The 23,655-nt window shown below is 37.5% G+C and overlaps 1 protein-coding gene across 4 annotated transcripts in view; it reads left to right on the top strand.

The window, feature by feature from the left end:
• Window positions 1-23,655, top strand: part of NFATC1 (nuclear factor of activated T cells 1) — a 209,118-nt gene that overhangs the window by 43,548 nt on the left and 141,915 nt on the right. For all 4 annotated transcript variants that reach the window (XM_036762437.1, XM_036762425.1, XM_036762433.1 and 1 more), the window contains exon 3: window positions 19,119-19,278. In XM_036762437.1, the coding sequence (XP_036618332.1) occupies window positions 19,119-19,278 (160 nt within the window). The remainder of the gene's footprint in view (window positions 1-19,118; window positions 19,279-23,655) is intronic.

The following is a 23,655-nucleotide window of genomic DNA, read 5'->3' as shown; positions in this document are numbered from 1 at the left end:
TCTCATCTGTAGATGATCTGGAGAAGGTCTAGTATCTTTGTCAAAAGCAAACAAAAAAAACCCCCAAAAATCAAAACAAAAAAAACCCCTAAGTGGGGTCATGAACTGAAATGATGGAATAACAACAACAAATAAAATGTTATTTAATTTATTTTTTATGTTATTTATTTTATGTTATTTTGTTATGTTATATATATATATATTTATTTTGTTACATATGTTATTTATTTTATGTTATTTTGTTGTTATATATATCATGTTATATATTTTATGTTATTTATTTATTTTTATTTTATCATTAAAATGTTATCATTAAAATGTTAGCTATCTGTTGTGAAATTTTCACTTGTACCTTCAAATGTCAACTCTTAAACCTTAAGCTTTATTGAAACCTTATCTAGACAATACTAGTACAAATTTGAGTCAGCTGAAAACCTTTCTCAAAAGAAAACAAAAGTTTTATTTGATGTATTTGTGCCCCTTCATAATTTGACCATATGGAATTTTTTTTTTAAAAAGTGATCTGTGACAAAAGTAATTTTGGTTTTTTTAATTGCTAAAAATTCATTTAAGTAGTGAATGATTGACAGTGGTTTCCAGGTAGTATCCAAAGAGGAAAAATGTTTCACTAAAGCAAAGGAATGATTATTATAGTACCTTGCTATCTGTCACTTATATAAGTGTTAAGGCCAGGGGGATGGGGTTAATGGATAGGATCACAGCTAGATTTGTTTCTTATTTGAAGCCTTCCTTCCTTGTCCTCTCTACCTCCCAAGAGGAGGAAACTCAGGAAAGGGGAGCTTCCTCCCCTTGCACAAATTGTTCAAGGAGGTCTGGGGGGGGGGTGGGGAGGGAAGGGGAGAGAGAGAGACAGAGAGAGAGAGAGAGAGACAGAGAGACAGAGAGAGACAGAGACAGAGAGAGGGAGAGAGAGAGAGAAGAACATTGAAAGATTAAGTTATGGGCAATACAATGATTTACATTTTGTATATCTTGTGAAGATGAATCAGATCTAATGACTTCCACGTAGCAAGTGGAATTTCTTTTTCCTTAAATTAATATATCTTCCCCCATCCCAGATAACCCTGCTTTCTGGAAATTTGGAGGATTCCATATTTTCCAGGAATGATTTCCAGACATCATCTCTTCTGCTAACATTGACTTAAATAGCCAATAATGAACTTTCTAATAGTACCCTGAACTTCTCTTTGTCTCAGAGGACATTCTAGCCATAGGGACCACTGTGAGTCAAGCAGAGGATTATTCCAGGAGCAGAGAGCAGATCGTTTTGAGTAGAGCACAGAATGCCTGGGGAGGAGGGCCTATCAGCGTGTAGCACAGTATTGGAGGAGAATGGAACAGAGAAGGAGAGAGGAAAGATAAGGATACTGTATCAACTCTGTATCCTTTGGGGAATAATTTCCACTGAACTGGTAAACTGTTTGTAGGGGAAGGCTGTTCTTTACTAGCACCAACCAGGTGACTGAGATTCTTCCAGGTAGGGGCATCTTTAGCCTGATTCAGGGCTGAGTGCCATCAGCAGGAAGGCATGGACTACAGTGGATGTCAAAGACGTGAAAGTGCAGAAGAGATCACCAAATGCCAACATGTCTCCTGGGGAATGTGGGCCGAATTTAACAAATGGTTATTAGCATGTCCTGTGTGCAAAGTACTGAGCTAGATGTGAAGGCAGATTCAAAGTTTAGATAAGACAGATTTCTGCCTATATAACAATAATGATGGCTAGCATTTATATAACCTTTTAAAGTTTGCAAAGTGCTGTATGTATGTATGTATATTATCTCATTTGATCCTCATAATAAACCTGGGAGGGAGGTGCTATTATTGCAGATGAGTAAACTGAGGCTGAGAACGGTTAAGTGATTTGCCCAAGGTCACCCAGGTCAAATATGAACTCAGGTCGTTCCAACTCCAGGGCTGGCACTCTACCCACGGCACCACTTAGCTGCCCCGTGACCCTTCTCGAGTGGACATGTACACTTAGCCAATGTGTCAGACCTCCTGCTCCCTCCTCGTTTCTCTCTTTTTCCTGTCTCTCTTCTGTTTAGGTCTCCAGGGAAGAGATTCTTAATGTTTATCTTTGTAGATTCTGACTACTTGGATTCAGAGCTTCCTGTTGAGGGGGCCCACTCCCCCTCCTCGTGAGGTAATGAGTTTCCTGTCACTAGAATTGTTCAAGCCGAGGTTGTATGACCTTTTGGGGATGTTGAGGGAAATCCTCCTACATTGAGATGGAAGTTGCTCTAGATGACCTCCATGATTCTCCATGTTTAATCAGTTGCCAAGACCCATCTATTCTACTTCCCACATTGTCTCTCCCATCCATTATCTCCTTTCTACTCCCATGGATAGTTGCCACTCTACTTCAGTCCCTCGTTACCTCCTGACCTCGACTATTGAAATAGCTTCCTGCCCCTGCCCTACCCAGTCCATCCTTCACAAAATGCCAAAATGAATTTTCTAACGCATAGGTCTTACCACTTCTCGTTCTTTTGCTAAAAAAAGCTCATCGTAATTTTCTACATAGTAGTTTCGCTTTTAGGATAAAATAAAATTCTTTAGGTTGGAATGTATGGCCCTCCACAATTTAACTCATGACTTACTTTCCAGCCTCATTTATCGTTATTTAGTCCCCTTCACTTACTCTCTATTCCAGCTAGACGGTACTATGAGTGTAATGAAAAGGCCTTTGTTAGGGGATCAAATGGAGTGGGTTTCAGTCTCACCTATGCTATTTACAGCCTATGTCAAGTCACTTCAGCTCACTTGGGATCAGTTTTCTTAGATGTAAAATCAGGGGATTAGATTAGATGAGAATTCTAGCTTCTTTTTTATTTCTCAATCTATGATCCTATGATTCCTAAGGTCTTCCTGCTATTGTGGAGGGAGCATCTCATACATAGAACGTACTCTTCACATCTCTGCTTCCTTCATTGAAGCCTTTCGTGACCTTCCCATCCAAAAATGATCTCTTCATCTTCAAATTTTCCTAGAGTACTTTTCTAGATCAGGGATACTTAACCTTTTTTGTGTTGTAGGTCTCTCTGGCAGTCTGATGAGGTCTATAAATCTCTTCTCAGAATAATGTTGTTTTCTTTTTAAAGACCAAGATAAAATACATAGGATTATGAAGGAAACAAATTATATTGACATATACTTATCAAAACATATTTTTAAAAGTTCACAGTCCCCATAGTAGGAAGTATAGGGTGGGGGAAGAGTACACAATGAGGGAGGGAATATTTCTTTTCTGTTGGGAGGAGCCATCCCCAATGATAGCCAACAGTGAATACCTTTCACATGTCTTCCCTTATGATGATATTTCTAGTTGGATCACCACACCTGGGGTCACCCCCCACTTCCCAACCAAATTTCTTTTATTGTAGCATCCCTCCTGAAGAACTGTCTTCTTCCCTAACCCCCATTAGACTTATTTGCCTCATAGGGTGACTGTACCTCTGGTATTCTTGTCATTACTTTCTATCTCCTGTACTCACAACCTCTATCTTCCAGTCTGGGCTTCTTGTTGCTAGACATTTCTCTGATGCCCTTTTGAAAATCTCTCACCTTTTTCTCCATTAAGGTATTCCTCTGATTCTTACCATTCTGATAAAATATAAGCTCCTTGAGAGCAACGACTTTTTCTTTTTTTTTCCTGTCCTTTTATCCCAGTACCTAGCATTATTCATAGGATTTAGAGCTGAAAGGGACCTTAGAGGCTATTGAATCCAAATTCCTTATTCTACAGAAGAGGAAACTGAGACAGAGAGGTTACTTGACTTGCCCAAGGTCACACATAGCTAATGAGTGTCTGAAGCAGGGTTTGAAGCCAGGTCTTCCTGATTCTAAGACCAATGACCCATTTATCCACTATACCAAGCTGCATTATCACACTGGAGGTGCTTGATAGGTGCTTGTTGTTTGATTAATTGTGGTTTTGAAGTTCCCACAGAATGTCAGAATTGGAAGGAACCTCATAGGCCACAGATTCCCTCTTCAGTTTACCTGACAAATGGTGATTCATTCTTTGCTCTAGAGCCTCCAGTGGCAGAGAGCCACTACCACACCTCCCTAGTGAGTCCATTCTCCTTTGGTATAACTCTAGTGGTTAGGAAAATCTTCCTTACCCTCAAGTCTAAATTGGCCTCTTCCACTTCTAGCCATTGCTCCTAATTTTGCCCTTTGGCAAAGGAAGAGAAACACCAATCTCCCTGTAATATGAGAGCCCTTCAGATATTTGAAGAGAGCTATTATCATGGCTCTGCTGTGATACACACACACATACATACACACACACACACACACACACACACATATATCTATATATATGTATATGGGCATATCACTCTTCCTTTTAGGCCCTTAATTTCTCCATCTCTAAAATAGAGCATTGTGGTATAGTCAATATTCAGTTAATAAGTATTTATTAAATGCTTACTGTGCACCAGGTACTGTGCTAAGCCCTGAGGATACAACGAAGGGAAAAAGACAGTCTCTACCCTCGAGGAGCTCACAATCTAATCCAGAACAATCTAATCACAGCATTGAATTTGGAGTCTTAGAGGACTTGGACATAATGTATGCCTATAGGAACTTACAAAAAATGTTTGTTGAATTCAGTTGGTTCTTTGGGCTTTCAGCAACCATTTATTGCTGTTTTCTTATTCCACAGAGGAGCCAAAGAACCAATATAGGAACAGCAGAATGACTCCACTGGGGCAGAACAAAGATTCATCCAGCTAAATATTCGGTTTCTGAAAAGAGGCCAAAAAAAATTTTGTGGGAGAAATGGTAGTTACCTTCCATGATTTAGCTCTCAATGACCAAGAATATACCTTGAACTTAGAAACACTGTAATAATTCCTTAGATCTTTGGAGAAGTTTGGGGTTTTCAAAGCCCTTTCCTCAAAAAAAAAATCCTGAATCTCAGAGTCAGTCAGTTAGGCAACTGGACTAACCAGTATCTATTAAAAGCCTACTAAGTGGCAGGTAATGTGGGGATGCAAAGGAAAAAAAAACCCAAACCAAACTGTCCCTGTTCTTAAGTTGCTCATAGTCTGATGGGAGAGACAACATGTAAGCAACCATGGTACAAATAAAGTACAAGATAAATTGGGGATAGTCTTAGAGGAAAGGCACTAAGATGAAGGAGGAATGGGAAAGACTTCTTAATGAAGGTAGCACTTTAGCTGAGACATGAAGGAAGCCAGGGAAGCCACTAGGCAGAGGTGAGGAGGGAGAAAAGAAATGATTTTCTAAAGGGCACACAATTAGTGTCTGAACTAGGATCTGAACTCAAGTATCTTTATCCCAAGTTATATGCACTATGCAGACCTATTAAAAAGAAAAAAAAGACAACTCTTTTTATTATAAACTAAAAAAAATCAATACACACAAATATTTCAATAGCCAAAGAATAACAAGAGGACTATAAAAGAGACTGAAAACCTCTGTTACATATAGTTTTTAAAAGGTATATATTCAGTTTAACAATGGATTCACCCTATTTCTCAAAGACAAATACAATTTTTAAAATATTGGAAGTGTGTGTGTGGCAGTAAGTAAAATACAAAAGCTTACATCATTTGTTTGTTGACAAGTCATTGAAGTATTTGAAGATTAGTGTAGAGTTGAACCTAGTGGACCTGGCCTTCCCTAGCAGGATTCTGGGCGAGAGTCCCAACCAAAGTTGACCTCTTTTGGGTGGAAACTACTTTTTGGATGATCCTAAGGCCTTCTGACATATGCAGAGAAAGACTATAGAGATGAAGTGAATTTTTAAGGGAATTATCTTTGTGTGGTCCTCTTGGCTCCTAAGGCACTGGTGGAAGGGTAGGGGATTTTTACCATAGTATTTCAGAATGAATCTTGGAGGCTACTGACAGATGCAGTATAAATATAATTCTTAACTTCTTTGGGCCAATCTATTATCTATCTGGAGCTCTTGGCTTTGAATGTTTTTAACAGAAAATCCTTGAGGGGTCTCTTATGCTTGACGATCTTAATTGGACAACTTTTTTTTCTTTTTAAGTAGGAATGCTTTTCGTTCGTGTCTTAAAAATATGTTACCTTTAAACTTTTGTAACTTTGAAAATACTTTTTTCCTTCAAGTTTAGCTTAATTGTCTTTCCTCCAGGCAGATTATAATTCTGCCAAGTTTGAAGTTTGTAGCTTCATCCATTATGGGATTACTGGAACTATAAAAAGTCTTTATGTTTTTCTTTTAGATGATGAATACACATGGGTTTTAACTCTTGGAAAATATTAAATAATTGAAAAGACTTTAACTATTTAGACAAAAGAATTGTCTCACCTTTGGATTCTCAACAAATATGGAAAATTCCAACACCCAAATAGTTACTCTGATACTCTGGCAGCTAACTGATTAATCAATCAATTAATTAAGCAATGGCTTACAATAGGGTTTAGTTTTTGAATGTTTGCTGAATGCTTTAATGTCCAATAATGAAGACTTGACTCACAGAACATTGAGTATGAAGAGACCTTACAGTTCATCTAACAGGAATTGTTAACCTTTTGTTTGTATCCTGGACCCCTTTGCAGGGCTAGTAAAGCCTATAGGACCCTTTCTCAGAATCGTGTTTGTAAACACATAACATAAAGGCAGGTAGATAATACAGTGGATAAAGTGTTTAGACCCACAGTCTGGAGGACAGCAGAAATCACCAAAACTATCTGTTATTGGTTAAAGAATAGATAAATAGATCAATGAAGCAGACTAGACAAGGAAGAATCAAAACAATGTAACTCAATAATCCAGTGTTTGATAAAGTAGAAAACATAAATTACATAGGAAAAAACTAATTATTTGATGAAAACTTCGAGAAAACTGGAAAGCAGTCTGGCAGAAATTAGGCTTAGATCAATATTTTATGCCATATTCCATAATACATTCTAATTGGGTACATGATCTTACTGTTAAAGATTGTAACATAAAAAAATTAGAAAAGAAACAGATCATATATCTCTCACAGTTATAGATATAAGAGATAGAGGTAGTTATAAAAGACAAAATAGGTAACTCTGATTATGTGAAACTGGAAAGCCTCTGCACAGACAAAATTAATGTACCTAGGATAACAAGGGAAGGAGTTGAATGGGAAAAAAATCTTTGCATCAGATTTTTCTAATATAGGTTTGACATCCAACATATAGAAATAATTTATATATATTATATGTATACATGATATATACACATATACAGAACATATATGACTAATAGCCATTCTACGGTAGATTAGTGGTCAAAGGATATGCATAAACAGTTTTCAAAAGAAGAATTGCAAGTATTCACAACCACATGAAAGAATACTTCAAATCACTAATAGTAAGAGAAATACATATCAAAACAACCCTCAGGTTTCACCTCACACTTTATAAATTTGCAAAGACTAAAAAAATGGCAATAGTCAATGTTGGAGGAATTGTAGAATGATAGGCACATCAGTACGTTGTTGATGGAGCTGTGAAATGGTACAACCACTTTGGAAGGTAATTTGGAATTATGCAAATAAAGTGCTAAAATATCCACAGACTTTGTCTCTGAGACTCCATTATATCCCAAGGAAGCCATCAATAAGAAAGTCCTCATACACCCCAAAATATTTATAGCAGAACTTCTTGTGATAGCAAACAATTGGTAAAAATAGATGCTCGTGAATTGAGAAATGGATAAACAAATTGTGGCACATTATTGTAATGAAATATTACTGTTATGTAAGAAATGATGTATGTGATAAATGCAGAGAAGGGTGGAAAGATCTACATGAACTGACGAAGTAAGCAGAACCAAGAAATCAATATGTACAATAACTGTAACAATATAAATAGAAAGAAAAATGACAAAAAAATCAAAAGTGAGCACATCAAAATTTTAATGATCAGACATAACTTGAATGAGGAGAAATGAGAAGATACTTCCAAACCACTTCTTTGTGGATGTAGGAGGTCCACAGCTATTCCACATTGCACATCAGACTTTTTCAATGTATTCTTCAGTTGTGCTCATTTTTCCCCTTCTTATTTTTCTTTCTTTTTTTTGTCTTTTAAAAACACTATTTGTTGTATGGGATGGCTCTCTGGGAGGAGGGGGGCAATTCTGGGGAAACATCCATCAAAAACTTAACCCCCCCAGAAAAGGACTTTCTTTGTAGATATGACAAAAACCAAGGTTTCTTAAGGATATACTACATGATCAATCTCTAAGTCATAATTGTGAAGGACACAGATATTAAGAACCAGAGGTTAAGGACTATAATTTAACAAATACCTACATTTTCAGTGCGTGTGTGTAACTCATACTGAAATGAATGGAGCTGTTCATGAAATTCTTTCATTTTATAAAAAGACTCTATGTAAAATATGAAATATGATGTCACCTCTGGCCAGATGTAGAGGAAAAGCAGGCTTCCTTGTGGTCATATCCTGTATAACTAACTGGTTTTAAAAAAAATACTCAGAGAGTAAAATTTCTTCTCTCAGGGAGTCATGAGGCCCCAAGTTTCATTCATTTAGAAGAATATAGCTTAGCCAAAGAATGTCAGTACCAGTAAAAAGGGATACAGGTAAAGCCAGAAATACTTTTAATCACCTAATTTGGATCACAGTGTGTAGGTGGTCTTTATGCTAAGTAAGATGCATTAAGGAAAAAAAAAACCCAAACCACAGACTTTTCCTATGTAGAAGCAGCAAAAAGATCAAGTCAAAATTTGAAAATTTTCTCATGAGAACTTGGACAGTCAAACAAATACTGAAAATGGTATGATTGAAAGAGGGATAGCAAATTGTTATCATTTTCCCTCATACATTGGAGACCTCTTACCATTGTAACTGAATTTCATCATATCAGTCAGTCAAATGTGACTGATTTTTCCCCTTTTCCATTTATATTACATTGTGGCAGGCCCGCCTGCCACAAAAATACCATAGTCCAGCATATTAGTTAAGGTATTGACAAATACTTTAACTAAACTGGGATCTGTTTTTGTTTGTTGGTTTGTTTTTAACATAATCTGTCACAAGATGTAGGCTAACCTTTCGAAGTTTTGATAAACAATCTGGGTCAGAATTGTTATTGACCACATCCTGGATATACTACTAATATGGTTATAAGGAGGGCAGTAGTTGATGAACTGTAAAATATTATAAAATACAGAAGCCACTTGAAACATCTAAACCCTCAACCATCTTGGTTCCTGATAGTTTTGAGCAGCGACTAATGGGCAGAGATCCCACATACCCTCATTTCTGTTGCCCGATGCTGCTGTACCACAGAGGTTCCCCACCCCCTTCTTACCCGAGAGCAGTAGGAGTGGGGACTTGAGTCTGTCTATGTTGCCCCTCTACTGTTTCTGTTGAGAGGAGCATCGGTGGATGGTTCATTAATATAATACACTTTGTAAAAAAAATAAGGCCCTCTTAGACACTTAGACATTGAGCCTACGTGTGTGTGTGTGTGTGTGTGTGTGTGTGTGTGTGTGTGTGTGTGTGTGTGTGGTAGCAGCATCTTTTCAATGGTAGTTGATCTACTTTTGGTACTTACAACTTCTGTTCAAATCCTTTACAAAGAGCTTTAAAAAGAAAACTGAGCACAAGAATTCCATTTGACCTTTTACATTTATACCGGTGTTTTAGACATTGTCTAATGCCACAGTTCTCTAATACTAAATCCCACCTTTTTCTCAAAGCTCCTCATATCATCAGTGTAAGAGAAAAAACAAATACCTGCCAAAATAAATATACTTGGAATTTTCCCACAAGGAGAGCTTCCCATGAAAGGGAGACTCAATGGTGAACAGAGAAGTGAGTTGCCTCTTTAGACTCACTGATCAGTCTTTATTTCTTCAAAATCCAAAGACCACAAGCCACTGTCCAGATTTCATTCACAAAGTTCCAGTTCTTTGACATTAACAAGTTTTGTAATATCGGGGACTTCTTTTCATCTCTCTGAGGCTCAATTATTCAGTCAACTAGCATTTCCTAAGCACCTACTTGTCAGACATTGTGCTAAGCACTGGGGATACAAAAAAGGCAAAAAACAGTCTCTACTTTCAAGGAGCTCACCGTCTACTGCCTCAGTTTCTTTATTTGTAAAAAGAAGGATTGGACTAGATCACCTCCAAGGAAACTTCCGTTTCTAGCATTTTATGATTCTAACATCCTTAATTAAAGCCATGTCTCCTTCATACTATGAATACAAACTGAAAATGAATGAATGAATGGAAAAACATTTTTTGAGTGCTTACTATGTGCAAAGAAATGTCCCCAACACTGGACACACAAATTGAAAAAGCATGCCCAGTTCATTCTCTTGAGGAGTTTGTATTCCAGCTGTGGGAGACATCACATAAAAGAGTTCAGCTCCAAGGTGGATGGGATGGAAACGCTCAGAAAAAAAAGTACCAAGGGTGTAATTATAGAGTGTATGGAAAGGCCCAGGGTTTCTTAGGGGGGCATCAGTCAGGTCAGATGACAGTGTGGGAAGATTCAGAGGGCCAGAGTGGTATGTCGGATGGTAAGGCTGGAAGGAACTTAGGATCTAGTGGCAGGATAGATAATAAAATCTGGTGGTCTTCCGTCTCAGTTGAAGGATTAGTGTTGGTGACTCCCCTCCTATTCAAAGGGTATGAGTCATCAGTCACATTGCTCTTCTCAGATGGCTTTCAGTAGTTTAGGCTGCCTGGGAGTTGGGAGAGGCAAGGGGCAGAGAGGTGCCCCAGGTAACTGATGATCTCAAATATCAACTGTTCTATGGAGTCTGGATGGCCAAGGGATAGGATCTTATGGTCAGGGGAGTTGTAGAGGAAGTTAAGTGAGGAGGGCATCTTGCCACTCTAATGGGGATGGAGTGGTCCTAGGTATTGGGGGAGGCCTGAAAGGAGGAAGGCAATGGCCCTTCCTTAACTCTCAGCCAGTTGGGAACTACTATTTAGACCACTTGAATGATATGGAAGTAACTAATTTTAATCCTTCATGTACGATGGAAGACATGTCTGGTAAGGCATTATCATCTGACCTCCCATGGCATCTGGCTTGTCCTCTACCCTCCTTCATCACTGTCATCTGAACAACTGTAAAGCACCTAGTTCTGTGCTCTCCACACATACAATGTGTGTTCAGCAAATATTCTCAATGGACCTTAGTTTAAGTGGACTGCTAAGAACAAAGATTGAACAAAGGAGGACACTTTTGAGAAATCTATCATGCTCTAGCTGATGAAAACAAATCAATAGCAATTTTAAGAAGGAAACAAATTGATAAGAATGTGAACATACCTGCTTCCACATTGTCTTACCCTTTATTTCCCTAGGTATACACATTGCTGCAGCATTATTAATATTTATGATAACCTTATTCTAATCTTTTCTAGTAGAACTCAGATAAGAACAGTCTTGGGACAAGTTGCTATTATGCTATTATTCTTTTTTATTTAATATTCTGTGGACACAGGTGGGCAAAATAACTGCTTTTTATAATTAAATAAATGTGTTGAAATGTACTTTTGGTGTGGAGCATCTAGATGGCACAGTGAATGGAGCTCTGGGCCTGTGAGTCAGGAAGACTGATCTTCGTGAGTTGAAATCTGGCCTCAGACATTTACTAGCTTGTGACTCTGGGCAAATCGCTTCACTCTGTTTGCCTCAGTTCCCTCATCTGTAAAATGAACTGGAGAAGGAAATAAATGGCAAACAACTCCAGTATCTTTGCAGAGAAAATCCCAAATAGGGTCAGTAAGAGTCGGACACGACTGGAAAACAACTGAACAACAAATTGAGATATAAGTTCATCTTATGGGACACATTCGGTACAGCAGCAGATCAGGATGTGAGAATGATATGTACTTCATTTTGTTCTCACATGATTTTGACTTCTTCTGCTAGTTTTGATGTTAGTTTTCTATCTCCTAGAGGAAATTGTGTTCATATGACCATTTTTGGTCAGCAAATTAACATTTATTAAGCACCTATTATGTTCCTGGAATGGTGCTAAGTACCAGGGATACTAAGAAATGCAAAAGACTGCTCTTGTTCTCAAGGAACTTAGAGTATAATGGGAGACAATGTGCAAACAACTATGTACGATAAGACAGCTACAGGATAAATTGAAGATAATCCAATATGTAATGTGGGTTTGCCAATGTGCTACAGAGGGTTGTAAAATATTGATTTTTTCCTAATTGTTGTTGGCTAACAGATTAGAATCTTGAGGGCCTTAATAACTTTTATCTCTTCATCTGTGTGGTTTTCTGATCTTTAGGTCTTACTTAAAACTATTTTCTGAAAGAGGGGGAATTCCGTCTTATTGGATAAGATAGATGTGAACAATTCAAAAAATGGACACTTCTATCTGTAACTTAGAAATATTTCTTTATTGTTTGAAGTGTTGTTTTTTGAGGTGCTAACCTCCAGCTAACCTTTCATCTCATTCTTGACTTGAATATGGTCTTTTTGGCTTAATAAACCTGAAGATGACTTTATATGACAAAATTACTATTATCCTTGAGCTCAGTTCTCTGCCTTCCTTCAGACTTAACACTGACTAAGGTGGCCAAATCCACTCTAGGAAAGTCCATCAATAGTAGGAGAATTTGATTCCTCTTTCCAGTATGTAGGTATAGTCATTATGTACTTGAGACTGTTGAGTTTAAAGAAGGAATTAGATTGCTTGCTTAAGTGGTGGTAGTAGGGGCAGTAAAATATATCAGAAGCTGGTAAGAGGTTACAATTCTCCAATTTGAACAGAAAAGAGAATCAAAATTTTCAGTTGTATTTGGCCTATTGAAAATTCAAAGTGTAAATTGTCAAATCAAGAGCTGATCTCTGACTTCTGATGTGATACATTTCTTGCTTCAAAAGACACATAGCCATAGATCCAGATACACAAATACTTAAATTGTCATACTCTTGGAAAATGTACAACTTTACAAGAATGAACACAATGTAAAATTATCCCTTTTTGTAGAGGCATTTTGAAATTGCACTCTGGATTTGGAGTTTGAGCCCATAGAATACTGATTTTACCGCTTAACTGTCTTTGTGAACTTGGCCAAAACACTCTACTTCCTTGGGAGTCGTTTGCCTCAGATATAAAATGATTAGGTTAGACTAGTTGATTTCTAAGGTCCTCTCCAGCTCTAAATTCCATCTATGAGTCTATGATTGCAAGTGAAAATATTTTATAGTTCTTTATAGTCAGGGAAATTAATATGACCTTATGCTATGAAGAACTGAACCTTTTTTCTCCTTGGAATCAACTGAGCCAAGTTCCTTTCACTGCATAGTGCTAACAGGGGATGAATGGGAGGTGACCTAATTGTGTATCTTTTATTTGTCACATTTATTAGATGAATCCCATTACTCCATTACTTATTAGCTGTTTGATTCATTTCCCAGTTATGGGGGCGGCGGAAGAGAGTTTCTTTCTTTAGTACTGACAGCCTATAATAGATCACCCCCAAATAAGAAAAGTGAACACAAACATTCCAAATAGAGATTCCAAAACCTTGTGAAAAGGGATGTTTAGAAGTATTTATAATTACACAACAATAACTTATTATAATGCTTCTATCTTGTCTGGGAATAATTTAAAGAATGTGCAACAATGTAAACTCCCTGTTATAGGAAGTACATGCATATCTGGAAAAGTTGTAATAATTCTGAAGTTCTTGATTCTTTGAAGACAAGCTCATTTCCACTCTCCTCCTCAGAAAGGTAGGCTCCACCATTATAATAGATTATTTTCTCTCTCCACTCTCCCTAACTAAGCCTTTTCCTCAGTTGCTTTTCCTTTAGCCAGGCATTGCTACAGGAAATTAATTGTATGATGAAGATAACCTCAAATAGGAAATACCTTTGACAGCCACAGCCCATGAAACTGTTAAATACATCACAGCGTTTCCTTCATCAGGAAAACTGTCATTTAATTGTTATTTAATACTAGCCAGAACTTACTGTGACACCTGATGATGGATTGTAAGGCCAGATATGATGGTCACTGTTATTCATCATGGGCATCTCTATGCCACACCTAAGCAGTCTATGATGTGTACTGTGTATACATAAAAGCACATTTATCACACCTTATTGTTCATGTGGTTGCAACATACTTTTAAATTGTTTACTTAAGTTGTGTTTACACAGCTAAAAAAAAGGCAGCTAGGTAATTGCCTTATTTATCTGGGTGGTAGCCATTGTGTAGATTTTATCTGAAAATTTTAAAACTAGAGGAGATAATCTGTTAGCCCTACTCACTTTTATTCTGTTTTTGATGAAAAAACCCACAGTTTCTAAAGACCATCTTTAAATTAAAGAATTTTATTTCACTAATAAGCTCGTTCCTTTAGTTGTTCAGCATGAGGATGTTCCCCTAGAAATCAGTAACACACAGTTAGAAGGAAAGAGTCAACAGCTGGGCTATTGGTATGAAAGTATTTTAATCTGATACTATTTTATTTTGAGTAGAGAACACTAGATCCAGGAATAAAAGGAAAACATCTGCTTAAAAAAACACACTCAATCCCAAGGAAAAAAAAATATAAGTACTTTTCTTTTATAAAATGAAGCTCACTCTTGATTTCCCAGGGCTGACTTCAATCAGATTTGGCAGAGGACCCACATTAAGATTTCATAATCCTGGCTATGGGCATATGTGTGTATATTCTGAATATATGACTTCTTTTGTACCCAAACCTCATAATCCCGTAATTTGCCAAACAGAGTCTGATCATTCTGATCTTTTCGTTTCATTCTAAGGTTATGAAGAACAAACTTTATACCTCAGTAACTATAGCAAAGGATGCTCAAGCTGTGTTTCTACAAGCCCAAAATGGCCAGCTCAAAAGTAGAAAAATCTAATTAGCCAACCAGCTCTTTGGGCTACATAATAGCAAATGACCGCTTGGCTAGTGTTTTGTTTTGCTTTTTTATATATTGTGTTGGTGCGTAGGAGAGACAACACCTTAGCTCCTAGACACAGTGCTCATTTTCTTAAAAGAATCTTTGTAGTGTAATTGCATTAACAAATGTGTCAAATGGATGCCCCAAGTTTAGGAATTACCTCCAAGGTCCATTCATTTTTAAAATATTCTGAATGAATACAGTTTATGAAACCCACCATTTCTGTGGTCTTTTCCAGGATGCAGTGAAGGAGTGCTTTGGAAATAGCTTTTTGGAGAAATAGCACCCATTCTTTAAAATAAACTTTCATGGTGTGCTGTGCTGTAAGGAATCTCTGTACGGTAAATGAGACTCCAGATTTGTAAAAGTTAACTTTTGGGTTAACTTTACTTAGTGAAACTTCCTCAATGCATTTAAAATAGGATTCAATTTACATAAATTCAAATTCACCAGAGATGGGAAGTGAAAGATATGTCAGTTAGGTTAAAAGAATAGTTGGATGTTTGGTTGCTTTTGAAAATATTTAGGCTTGATTTTAGTTTGAACTTTTTTTTTCTTTAAACAACAACAACAAACAACCTTTGGTGCTACTCACTGTTTAGTGAAAAAGTATTACTTAGGTTTGATTTAGAGTTAAATAAGTTGGTGTCCTTCATTTTAATTTTTGGCTTACAGTTTGTTTTGATCCAAATCCTTGTTTTAAACACACTTTTCAGGCATGCAGATTTTATATGGTCCACTCATTTTTCAATTGTGTTCAACTCTTCATGACCCCATTTGGGCTTTCCTTGGCAAGGATACTGGAGTGGTTTGCCATTTCCTTCTCCAGCATATAGATATTACTCAGTGACTCTGTAGCTACTCATTGAGTGCCTACTATGTCCCCTAAATGGTATTAGATATTAAATATTGTGGGGATACCCAGAAAGTGTAAGACATAGAACCCAACCTCAAGGAGTTTACAGCATATTTGGTGAAACAAAACCAGAGTGAAATAATTAGAAATCAATTCAGTTTGATTCCATCCAAATATTCAAATATATAAAGTATCAGCTACATTCTAGTCGTTGCTCTAGGTAGTAGAGAGATATGAAGATGAGCAAGTCACAATTTCTGCCTTAAAGGAGCAAATTCAAATGGTAGAGGGAGTAATTCTAGTATAAGGCAAAACATCCTATGTCATAGGTATGAAAAGTGTTATGAAATTTTAGAAGAGGGGGTTTTATATATAGTTGAGGGAGCCCAGGGGAGGCTTCGTGAAGGACATGGCATTTGAGCTGGACCTTGAAAGATGGTCAAAGTAAGGTTTTGACTAGTAGATTTAGAGAAAGGAAAGGAGAACGTTTATGACAGAGGGAATAGTATAAGCAAAGACCTAGAGGCACCATAATACATGGTGTATTGAGGTAAAAGGATAGAACGCATGTAATAGGTGGACTTGTGAGAAGAAAATTAGGGAAAATATATTGGGGCCATATTGGAAGGCAATTGGATATTATTATGTAGACAGCATGGAAATTGATGAGGAGGGGAGTGATAATATGAACTGTGTGATTGATAGTGACTTCAGGAATTCTGTGTGAATCAAGAGCATGGAGATGGCAACGTGCACCATCATGTGGAGTGAGATGCTTGTCTGATTTGGTACATTTTATATCCCAAATAGCTTCTTGGCCTCAAGGCTCTCTCCATACAGATCCATCCTCCACTTAGCAGCCAAAGTCGATCTTCCTAAAGCACAGATCTGCCCATGTTATTCCCTTCTTCCCAATCTGCTACCCACACTCAATAAACCCCAGTTGGCTCCTAATTATACTTAGAATCAAATATAACATTTTATGTTTAGCATTTGAAACCCTTCACAACATGACCCTATTCTTCCTTTCAAGGTTTTTTTATATTCTTCTTTCCCCTATGTACTCTGTTATCCACCTACTCACCGTTCCTCACATGATACCACATCTTCCAGTTCTTGACTTATGCACTCACAGGCTGTTCCTCAAGCCTGGAATGTTTTCCCTCCTTACCTCCATCCATCTCTTGGTTTTCCTGCCTTCCCTCAACATAGCTCAAATACAGTCTTCTTCAGGAGAACTTTCCTAGTTCTCTCAGCCCTTTCCCTCTGAAATTAGTCTCCATCCGCCATATATGTCTTGTCTGTACCTAGTTATTGACATGTTATCTCTTTAGTTAGAATATAAGTTTGTTAAGTACAGAAATAATTTTTGCGGTTTTTTTTTGTATGCCATGTGCTTAGCACAGTACCTCATAAGTAAGTGCTTAATAGATACTTGTTGACTGACTGACTCTTCTGTTTGGAGGAATTCATTTTTTTTTCCAAGTGGCTATTCCTTCATTGTTTCTACTTGGGAATCAAATTCATGCTTTGGCTCTGTAAACGTATTAGTGTATTCTAACTAAGGGATGCTGTAAGTAGCATATCCAAGGCCAGGTTATGAAAGTGCAGCAGAATTGGAAAAGAATGAAAAATTTTGTTGTTCTGATTTCCTGTGGCCAATCCTCGTGGCTCTGTGAATATGAAGAAGTTATCAGTCCATGCTTTTCATGGAATGGTGTTTACGAACCAGTATAAACTAGATTGGGCAGTTCTCTTGGCCAATTATATTTCTGCTGCAGTTGTGTAGACTTATTTTCAGTCTTACTCAGTGTTCTGTCTCACTCGGAGGAGGCAGAGTAAGGTGCCCGTGGTGGACCTTTTATTATAACAGCTAATATTTACACAGGGCTTAAAGGTTGCAACTCTTTTTAAAAAACCTTCCTTTATAAGACTTGAAGGCAGAATGAGATTTGAGAAAGAAAGGAAGTTAAACTACTAGAAACTTAGTTGCAAAAAGGAAACCACATACTAAGGTTGCCACCTCTACAAAGTTGACAGGGACAGACCAAATGCTAACCAGACCTCTCCCCAACCCCAGCTCCAAAACATGTGTGTCAATGGCAATGGTACCACTCTCCTAGATTTTTGGGAGATCAAAGTAAGAGTTGATCTACCATTCAACTTTTGGTTCTTCTACAAATCTAGATTTCAAGAGAGTAGGATGTGGTGATGAAAGATTGATGTGTGTTGGAGTCAGGAAGGGACTTGAGAATTCAGTTGAGATTGCATCATCTCCTTTGCTTTTTTCATTTGTTACCAACAAGATAATGGCTAATCCTTCCATTTAGAAAGGGTCTAGCAGAAAAACCCCAATATGATATTCAGAGGGTTTTTTTGTGTCTCCAAAGGCATGTAATTTTTGATGTGTTTTTTCTTTTTTTACTAAAAGGATAACAAAAGCATACTGTAGCATAGGAATTAGGAATTTGGTCTTTAAATGTGTGTAAGAGCTAAATGTATATCTTGATAATCCTGATTTGTGAACTGCAATTTAAAAACATTCTTTAAATTGTCCTTTTTCATTCCTAATCATTCTTCTATGGAATTAGAAATTTAGAAAGATACTTCAGAGACCATTTAGTCCAGGGATTAACCTCTTTTGCATCATGGCCCTCTTTGACAGTTTGATGAAACTTATGGATCTCTTCTCAGAATAACATTTTAAGTATAGAAAATACATAGGGTTACAAAGGAAACCAATTATGTTGAGCTACAGTTATCCAAAAAAATTTTTTTAGTTCTTGGACCCCATGCTAAGAACCTTTAATATCATTCAATACCCCAATTTTTCAGATGAGAAAACTGAAGCCATAGAGATTAAGTGACCTATTCAGCTAGTTATTGATAGAAAGAACCAGGACTAGAATACAGTTCTGACTTTGAGCCCAAAGGTTGCCCTTCTTTGGTTTTGAAGCTGTCTACATATCATTCCAGAATTGATTTTTATTTTGAGGTTAAATAATTGATGTAAATCTAGTATCAAGAGATGGAAACACTTTAAGGTTGGATTTAGAATATGTTTCCATTTTATTTAAAAACCTTATAGAGATTGAAGCATTGACAAGGCTTTCCCCATACATCAACCTAAAGTAGTCATTGGCTTTTTACAAAGACTTTTAAATTACTTATGTCAGGACCTTATCCTTATTGATGGAAATTTTTAATGTAAGATGGTGAAGGATGGACTGCTAATCCTGGCCCCCAAAGTAATAGATTCAGATACTTGTGGTTTGTGTTAATATACTAGTCATTAACATTTAATGCTCTTTTGTCTTCCATTTTAGCCCATCTCTGCCTGCCCTTGATTGGCAGCTGCCATCTCACTCAGGACCTTATGAACTTAGGATCGAAGTACAGCCCAAATCCCACCACAGAGCTCATTACGAAACTGAAGGAAGTCGAGGGGCTGTGAAGGCATCTGCAGGAGGACACCCTATTGTTCAGGTATCAATATTTTTTCAAGACAGGAAGATTTGTTTGTTCTGACATGCCACCTGAAGTTTATACTTTTTGGTATTCTATGTCCTATTTTTGTAGATAGCGTAGCTCTTCCTTCTATTAATTTCCTTCCTTTTCTCCCTGCTTCCTTTGCCTCTTCTTCCCTCTTTTCTACTTTCCTTCCTTCCACAACGATCCTCTCATATCATAAGCAGTCTAGGTGTCTGTGTTGTCTTTGTTTTTAAGAAAGTATTCTAGATGCTAGTTTTCTCTTTAATATGTTTAGCAAAGAATTAGAGTACCATGTGATATTTCTCTCCAGGATCTTTTGATGGAACCAAAGTTTTAAACCTAAAAAAAATATACATGCTAAACTTGGAGACAGGCTTCTGCTAAGTGGGCAATGTTGGGAAGATGGATTGGTATCTAAGACAATATAGTCTTTGTGAGGAAGTCAGGTCACTGGCTACTTTTCTTCTTGTTTTGTCTAGCCATATACATTTTCTATTACTCATGGCTCATAGGTGCCTTGCAAATCACAAACAGATTACGTTGAAATCAGAAGCCAGAAAATCAAATCATTGAGTCTGAAGATGAACACTACAAGCAAAGATGCTTTGGCCCACCCTGGGAATTCTTCTAACTTTCCAGATGGTGGCAGTATGGATCACTGAGGGAGAGTGGAGGGAAGTGGTCCTTTCTTTTCCCTTCATGGCTTCTTTCGATGGATTTGAGGGGCTCCCATGGTGCTGTTTAAATTCTTAGTGTGCTTTAGGATAGAAAAAAAGAGAATGAAAAGAAGGCAAAGTTAACAACCTGACAATCTGAAGATTTAAAAAAAATTTCCAAGTGACAAGTCTTCAGTGAGTAAATTTTAATATTTGTCAGGATTATTGTGAGGAACTCAGAGTACTTTGGCCAGATCTCATTTATTTTTTAGCCACAGTCTGAGTCAAAGGTTCTTTTTTCCAGGCAGCTAGGTGGTACAGTGGATAGAGCTCTGGGCCTGGAGTTAGGAAGACTGATCTTCCTGAGTTTGGAACTGGTCTCAGACACTAGTTGTGTGACCCTGGGCAAATTGCTTTACCCTGTTTGCCTCAATTTCCTCATCTGTAAAAGGAGCTGGAGAAGAAAATGGCAAACCACTTAAGTATCTGTGCCAAGAAAAATCCAAATAGGGTCAGGAACAATTGGACATGACCAAAACGACTAAACAAAAGCCGAAGTTTAAATAGTGAAAATCAAAGCTGGACCCAGCCCATTGACTTACCTTAAGTAACTTTGGAACAGTAACTTAATGCTTGCTGTATCTCAGTTTTCTCATCTATAAAAATATGGGCATAGACTAGATAATAGCTAAGATCGTTTTTAGCTCTATGATTCTATGATCATAGCCTGGTCCATAAACCATGGCCAGGCAGGTGCCAAAAAAAAAACCATAGTATCAAGCTGTTCTTACAGTCTACATCAGCCTTATATATGAAACTATCCTGAGTCCCAGCTTGTAGCTGATAACCCGGGGTTATATATAAATGTACAAGCCTAGGGCTAGGAAAGGATTGAGGTTGGCAGCGCACTATTTAATGGACATTGGCAAACCTGTGAATCTGACCACTTTACCTGACATTAAACCTTGTTTAGACTTCATCTACATTTGCCCAGTGATTTAGATAACCCTATAACTAATTCAACAGATGGATGCTATTTGGACGCCTCCCCTTCAGTCATTACAGGACCAGTGTTTCTAGCTTTTGCTAAAAAAAGAGAAAGATTATAACATGGTTTTTGGCTTTTTGCAGACCTGGCTAAAGTTTCAGTTTACTGCTGCAGTGACCATCCAGAGATTATGACCGTATACCTCATTTTTGGTGTTAAATCTCTTCTCTTTCCTTTTTGTTTTGATTTATTAATTCTAAAAGCTGGACTCTTGCTGTCTAAAAAGATAAGGCCTGGATTAGGGAATGTTTGGTTTATTTGCCATAATTAAGGACCACATATAAACAAGAAACTAGTGATGCTGTGTATCATATAATAATAATAATAATAGTAACAACCAGCATTTATATAGCACTTTACAAATATGATCTCATTGTGTCCTCACAACAACCCTAGAGGGTAGGTGCCATTATCATCCACATCTTACAGATGGGGAAACTGAAGCAGATATAGGTCAAGTGACTTACCCAGGGTCCCACAACTAGTAAATACTGGAGGCCAGGTCTGAACTCAGCATTTAGCTTAGTCCCTGGCACATATTAAGCGCTTAATAAATACTTATTGACTGACTCTGGGTCCAGCACTCTGCCCATTATGCTATCTAGCTGCCTTTATAAATATGCGTATATATGTATATACACATACATCTGGTAAAAGCACAAAATACAGTTTTTTTTAAAAATGCCATTAATTGATGCTTTCTGTGAGTCAGTTACAGTCAACCTTTTTTTAAGTCTCTCATTCCAGTGTTTGTCCCACAAAGGGCATCTCTCTAAAAGAGTAAAATGGCTCAATTGATAGTCTCTAACTTTCTCTTAAGTAAAAGAAGGAGAATCTCTTTAAATAAAGGCTAGAGTTTGTTAGAATGCTGTAAAGAGGCTTCCCATTCAGCTATGAACTTGAGCTCTGAAGACCCTCCAACTTGGTGATTGCGTGTGCTTGTGTGTGTGTGTGTGTGTGTGTGTGTGTGTGTCCATCCCACATCCTGGCTTCATAGAGAGACTGGAAGGAGTGGGCATTTTATTTTCCTCACTGCTTTATGTATGAGAAATGCCACATGGTCTTGTTATCATTCAGGAATAATAAACATGGTCAAGTTGGTGAGCAAATTCTAAGTGAAGGGAGGAGCACAGAGACAACAGTCAGACAGCAGAGGTCTATGTAAAAGGAGCCCACGGTTCCTGAGCCAAATTCTACCCTCAGATGAATGTGTGCAGCTCATGTTGACTTTAGTACTTTTCCTGCATACATCTAAGGTTAGAATTTGGCTGTTTTAATGGTGACTCAGTGTGGCATTTCCCTACCTCATAAACATTTTGAAAAAAAAATATGGTTTACTTTGCTTTGGGGTTAGGACATTGAGGATGAGGTCTTTGACCAGTAAGCCTCATTGGTAGCAAGGAGGCAGACATAACATCTACCTTCTGTCACTACTTTCTGTCTACAGAAAATTAAAAAATAAAAAATAGACCCAGATAAATTTGGGGGGGGATTTGCTTATTCTTTCTGCCATGGGTTTTACCTAATAAATTTTGAAAGTTTTTTTTTTTAGTGGTAAGTAACTAACTTTCAAGGACTACATTAGAGATGAGAATCTTTTCATTTGGCCTAGAGCTCCAGGTTGTACAGAATATGTACATAGTGTTTCTTTTCTTTTCTTTTCTTTGCCCCCAATCATGAAACTGGTTTCCCCAACCCTGTTATTTGGAAAATCATACAAGTTGGAAAAGGACCTCAGCAGGGCTTACGGTATTTGTGTATTTATTCCATTGAGATAAATGAAGAGGGAGAAAGGAAAGGGAGGCCACAGAAACAAATGGTTGGTTTTCAATGCCAAAAATCAGTGAAACAGAGTGAGGAGGAAGCATGCTGAAAAGCTAAGCACTTTAGCTGAACATATGTGAATGATATTAAAGTGATATTTGTAGCCACACACTTGATGCCAATTAATACCTACTCAGGTCTCTGCAGACATCAGTGCACCACGGCCAGTCTGACATTTCAAGTTTCCACCTTGCTAGGTGGAAAAAGTGGTGAAAATGCCAGTATTTTAGTTAGCCTAAATAACTACAGACATTTCCCTTCCCTCTCCTGCTTCAGTTTTTAGTGAATGAAAGTGTGCTATTGCTAAGTGGAAAAGATAGTGTACTGAGAAAGGGAAGAAGACCGGTAAGGAGGAGAAATGAAAGTAAAGTCATATTACTGTAGAGAAACAGTGTTTTCAGTAAAAGTCAAGGACATAGATTTACTGTAGTTTTTCTTAGGGAAGTATAGGAACCATAGAGATCATGGGACTATGCTACATATATTTACCACCTTTCTTTCTAGAAATCCAAAGCTTTTAGTATATCATTAGTCCCTTCACGATATTTCACCAAAAATATAGTCGTTATCGCTCTCTTTCTACGAGGTAGATTGTTCAATCATTTTTCAGTTGTGTCCAACTCTTTTTGACCTCATTTGGGTGGCTCTTGGTAGAGATACTGGAGTGGTTTGCCATTTCCTTCTCTAGTTCATTTTACAGTTGAGGAAACTGAGGCAAACAGGGTGAAGTGACTTGCCGGAGGTTACCCAGCTATTGTCTGAGCCCAGATTTGAACTCATGAAGATGAGTCAGGAAGTCAGCATGCAGCTTGGTGAAGAAGTAGAATAAAGCACAGGCTTCAG

The sequence above is a fragment of the Trichosurus vulpecula genome, chromosome 1, assembly GCF_011100635.1.
Source record: "Trichosurus vulpecula isolate mTriVul1 chromosome 1, mTriVul1.pri, whole genome shotgun sequence".
NCBI lineage: Eukaryota > Metazoa > Chordata > Mammalia > Diprotodontia > Phalangeridae > Trichosurus > Trichosurus vulpecula.
This window is presented reverse-complemented; position numbering and strand designations above follow the sequence as displayed.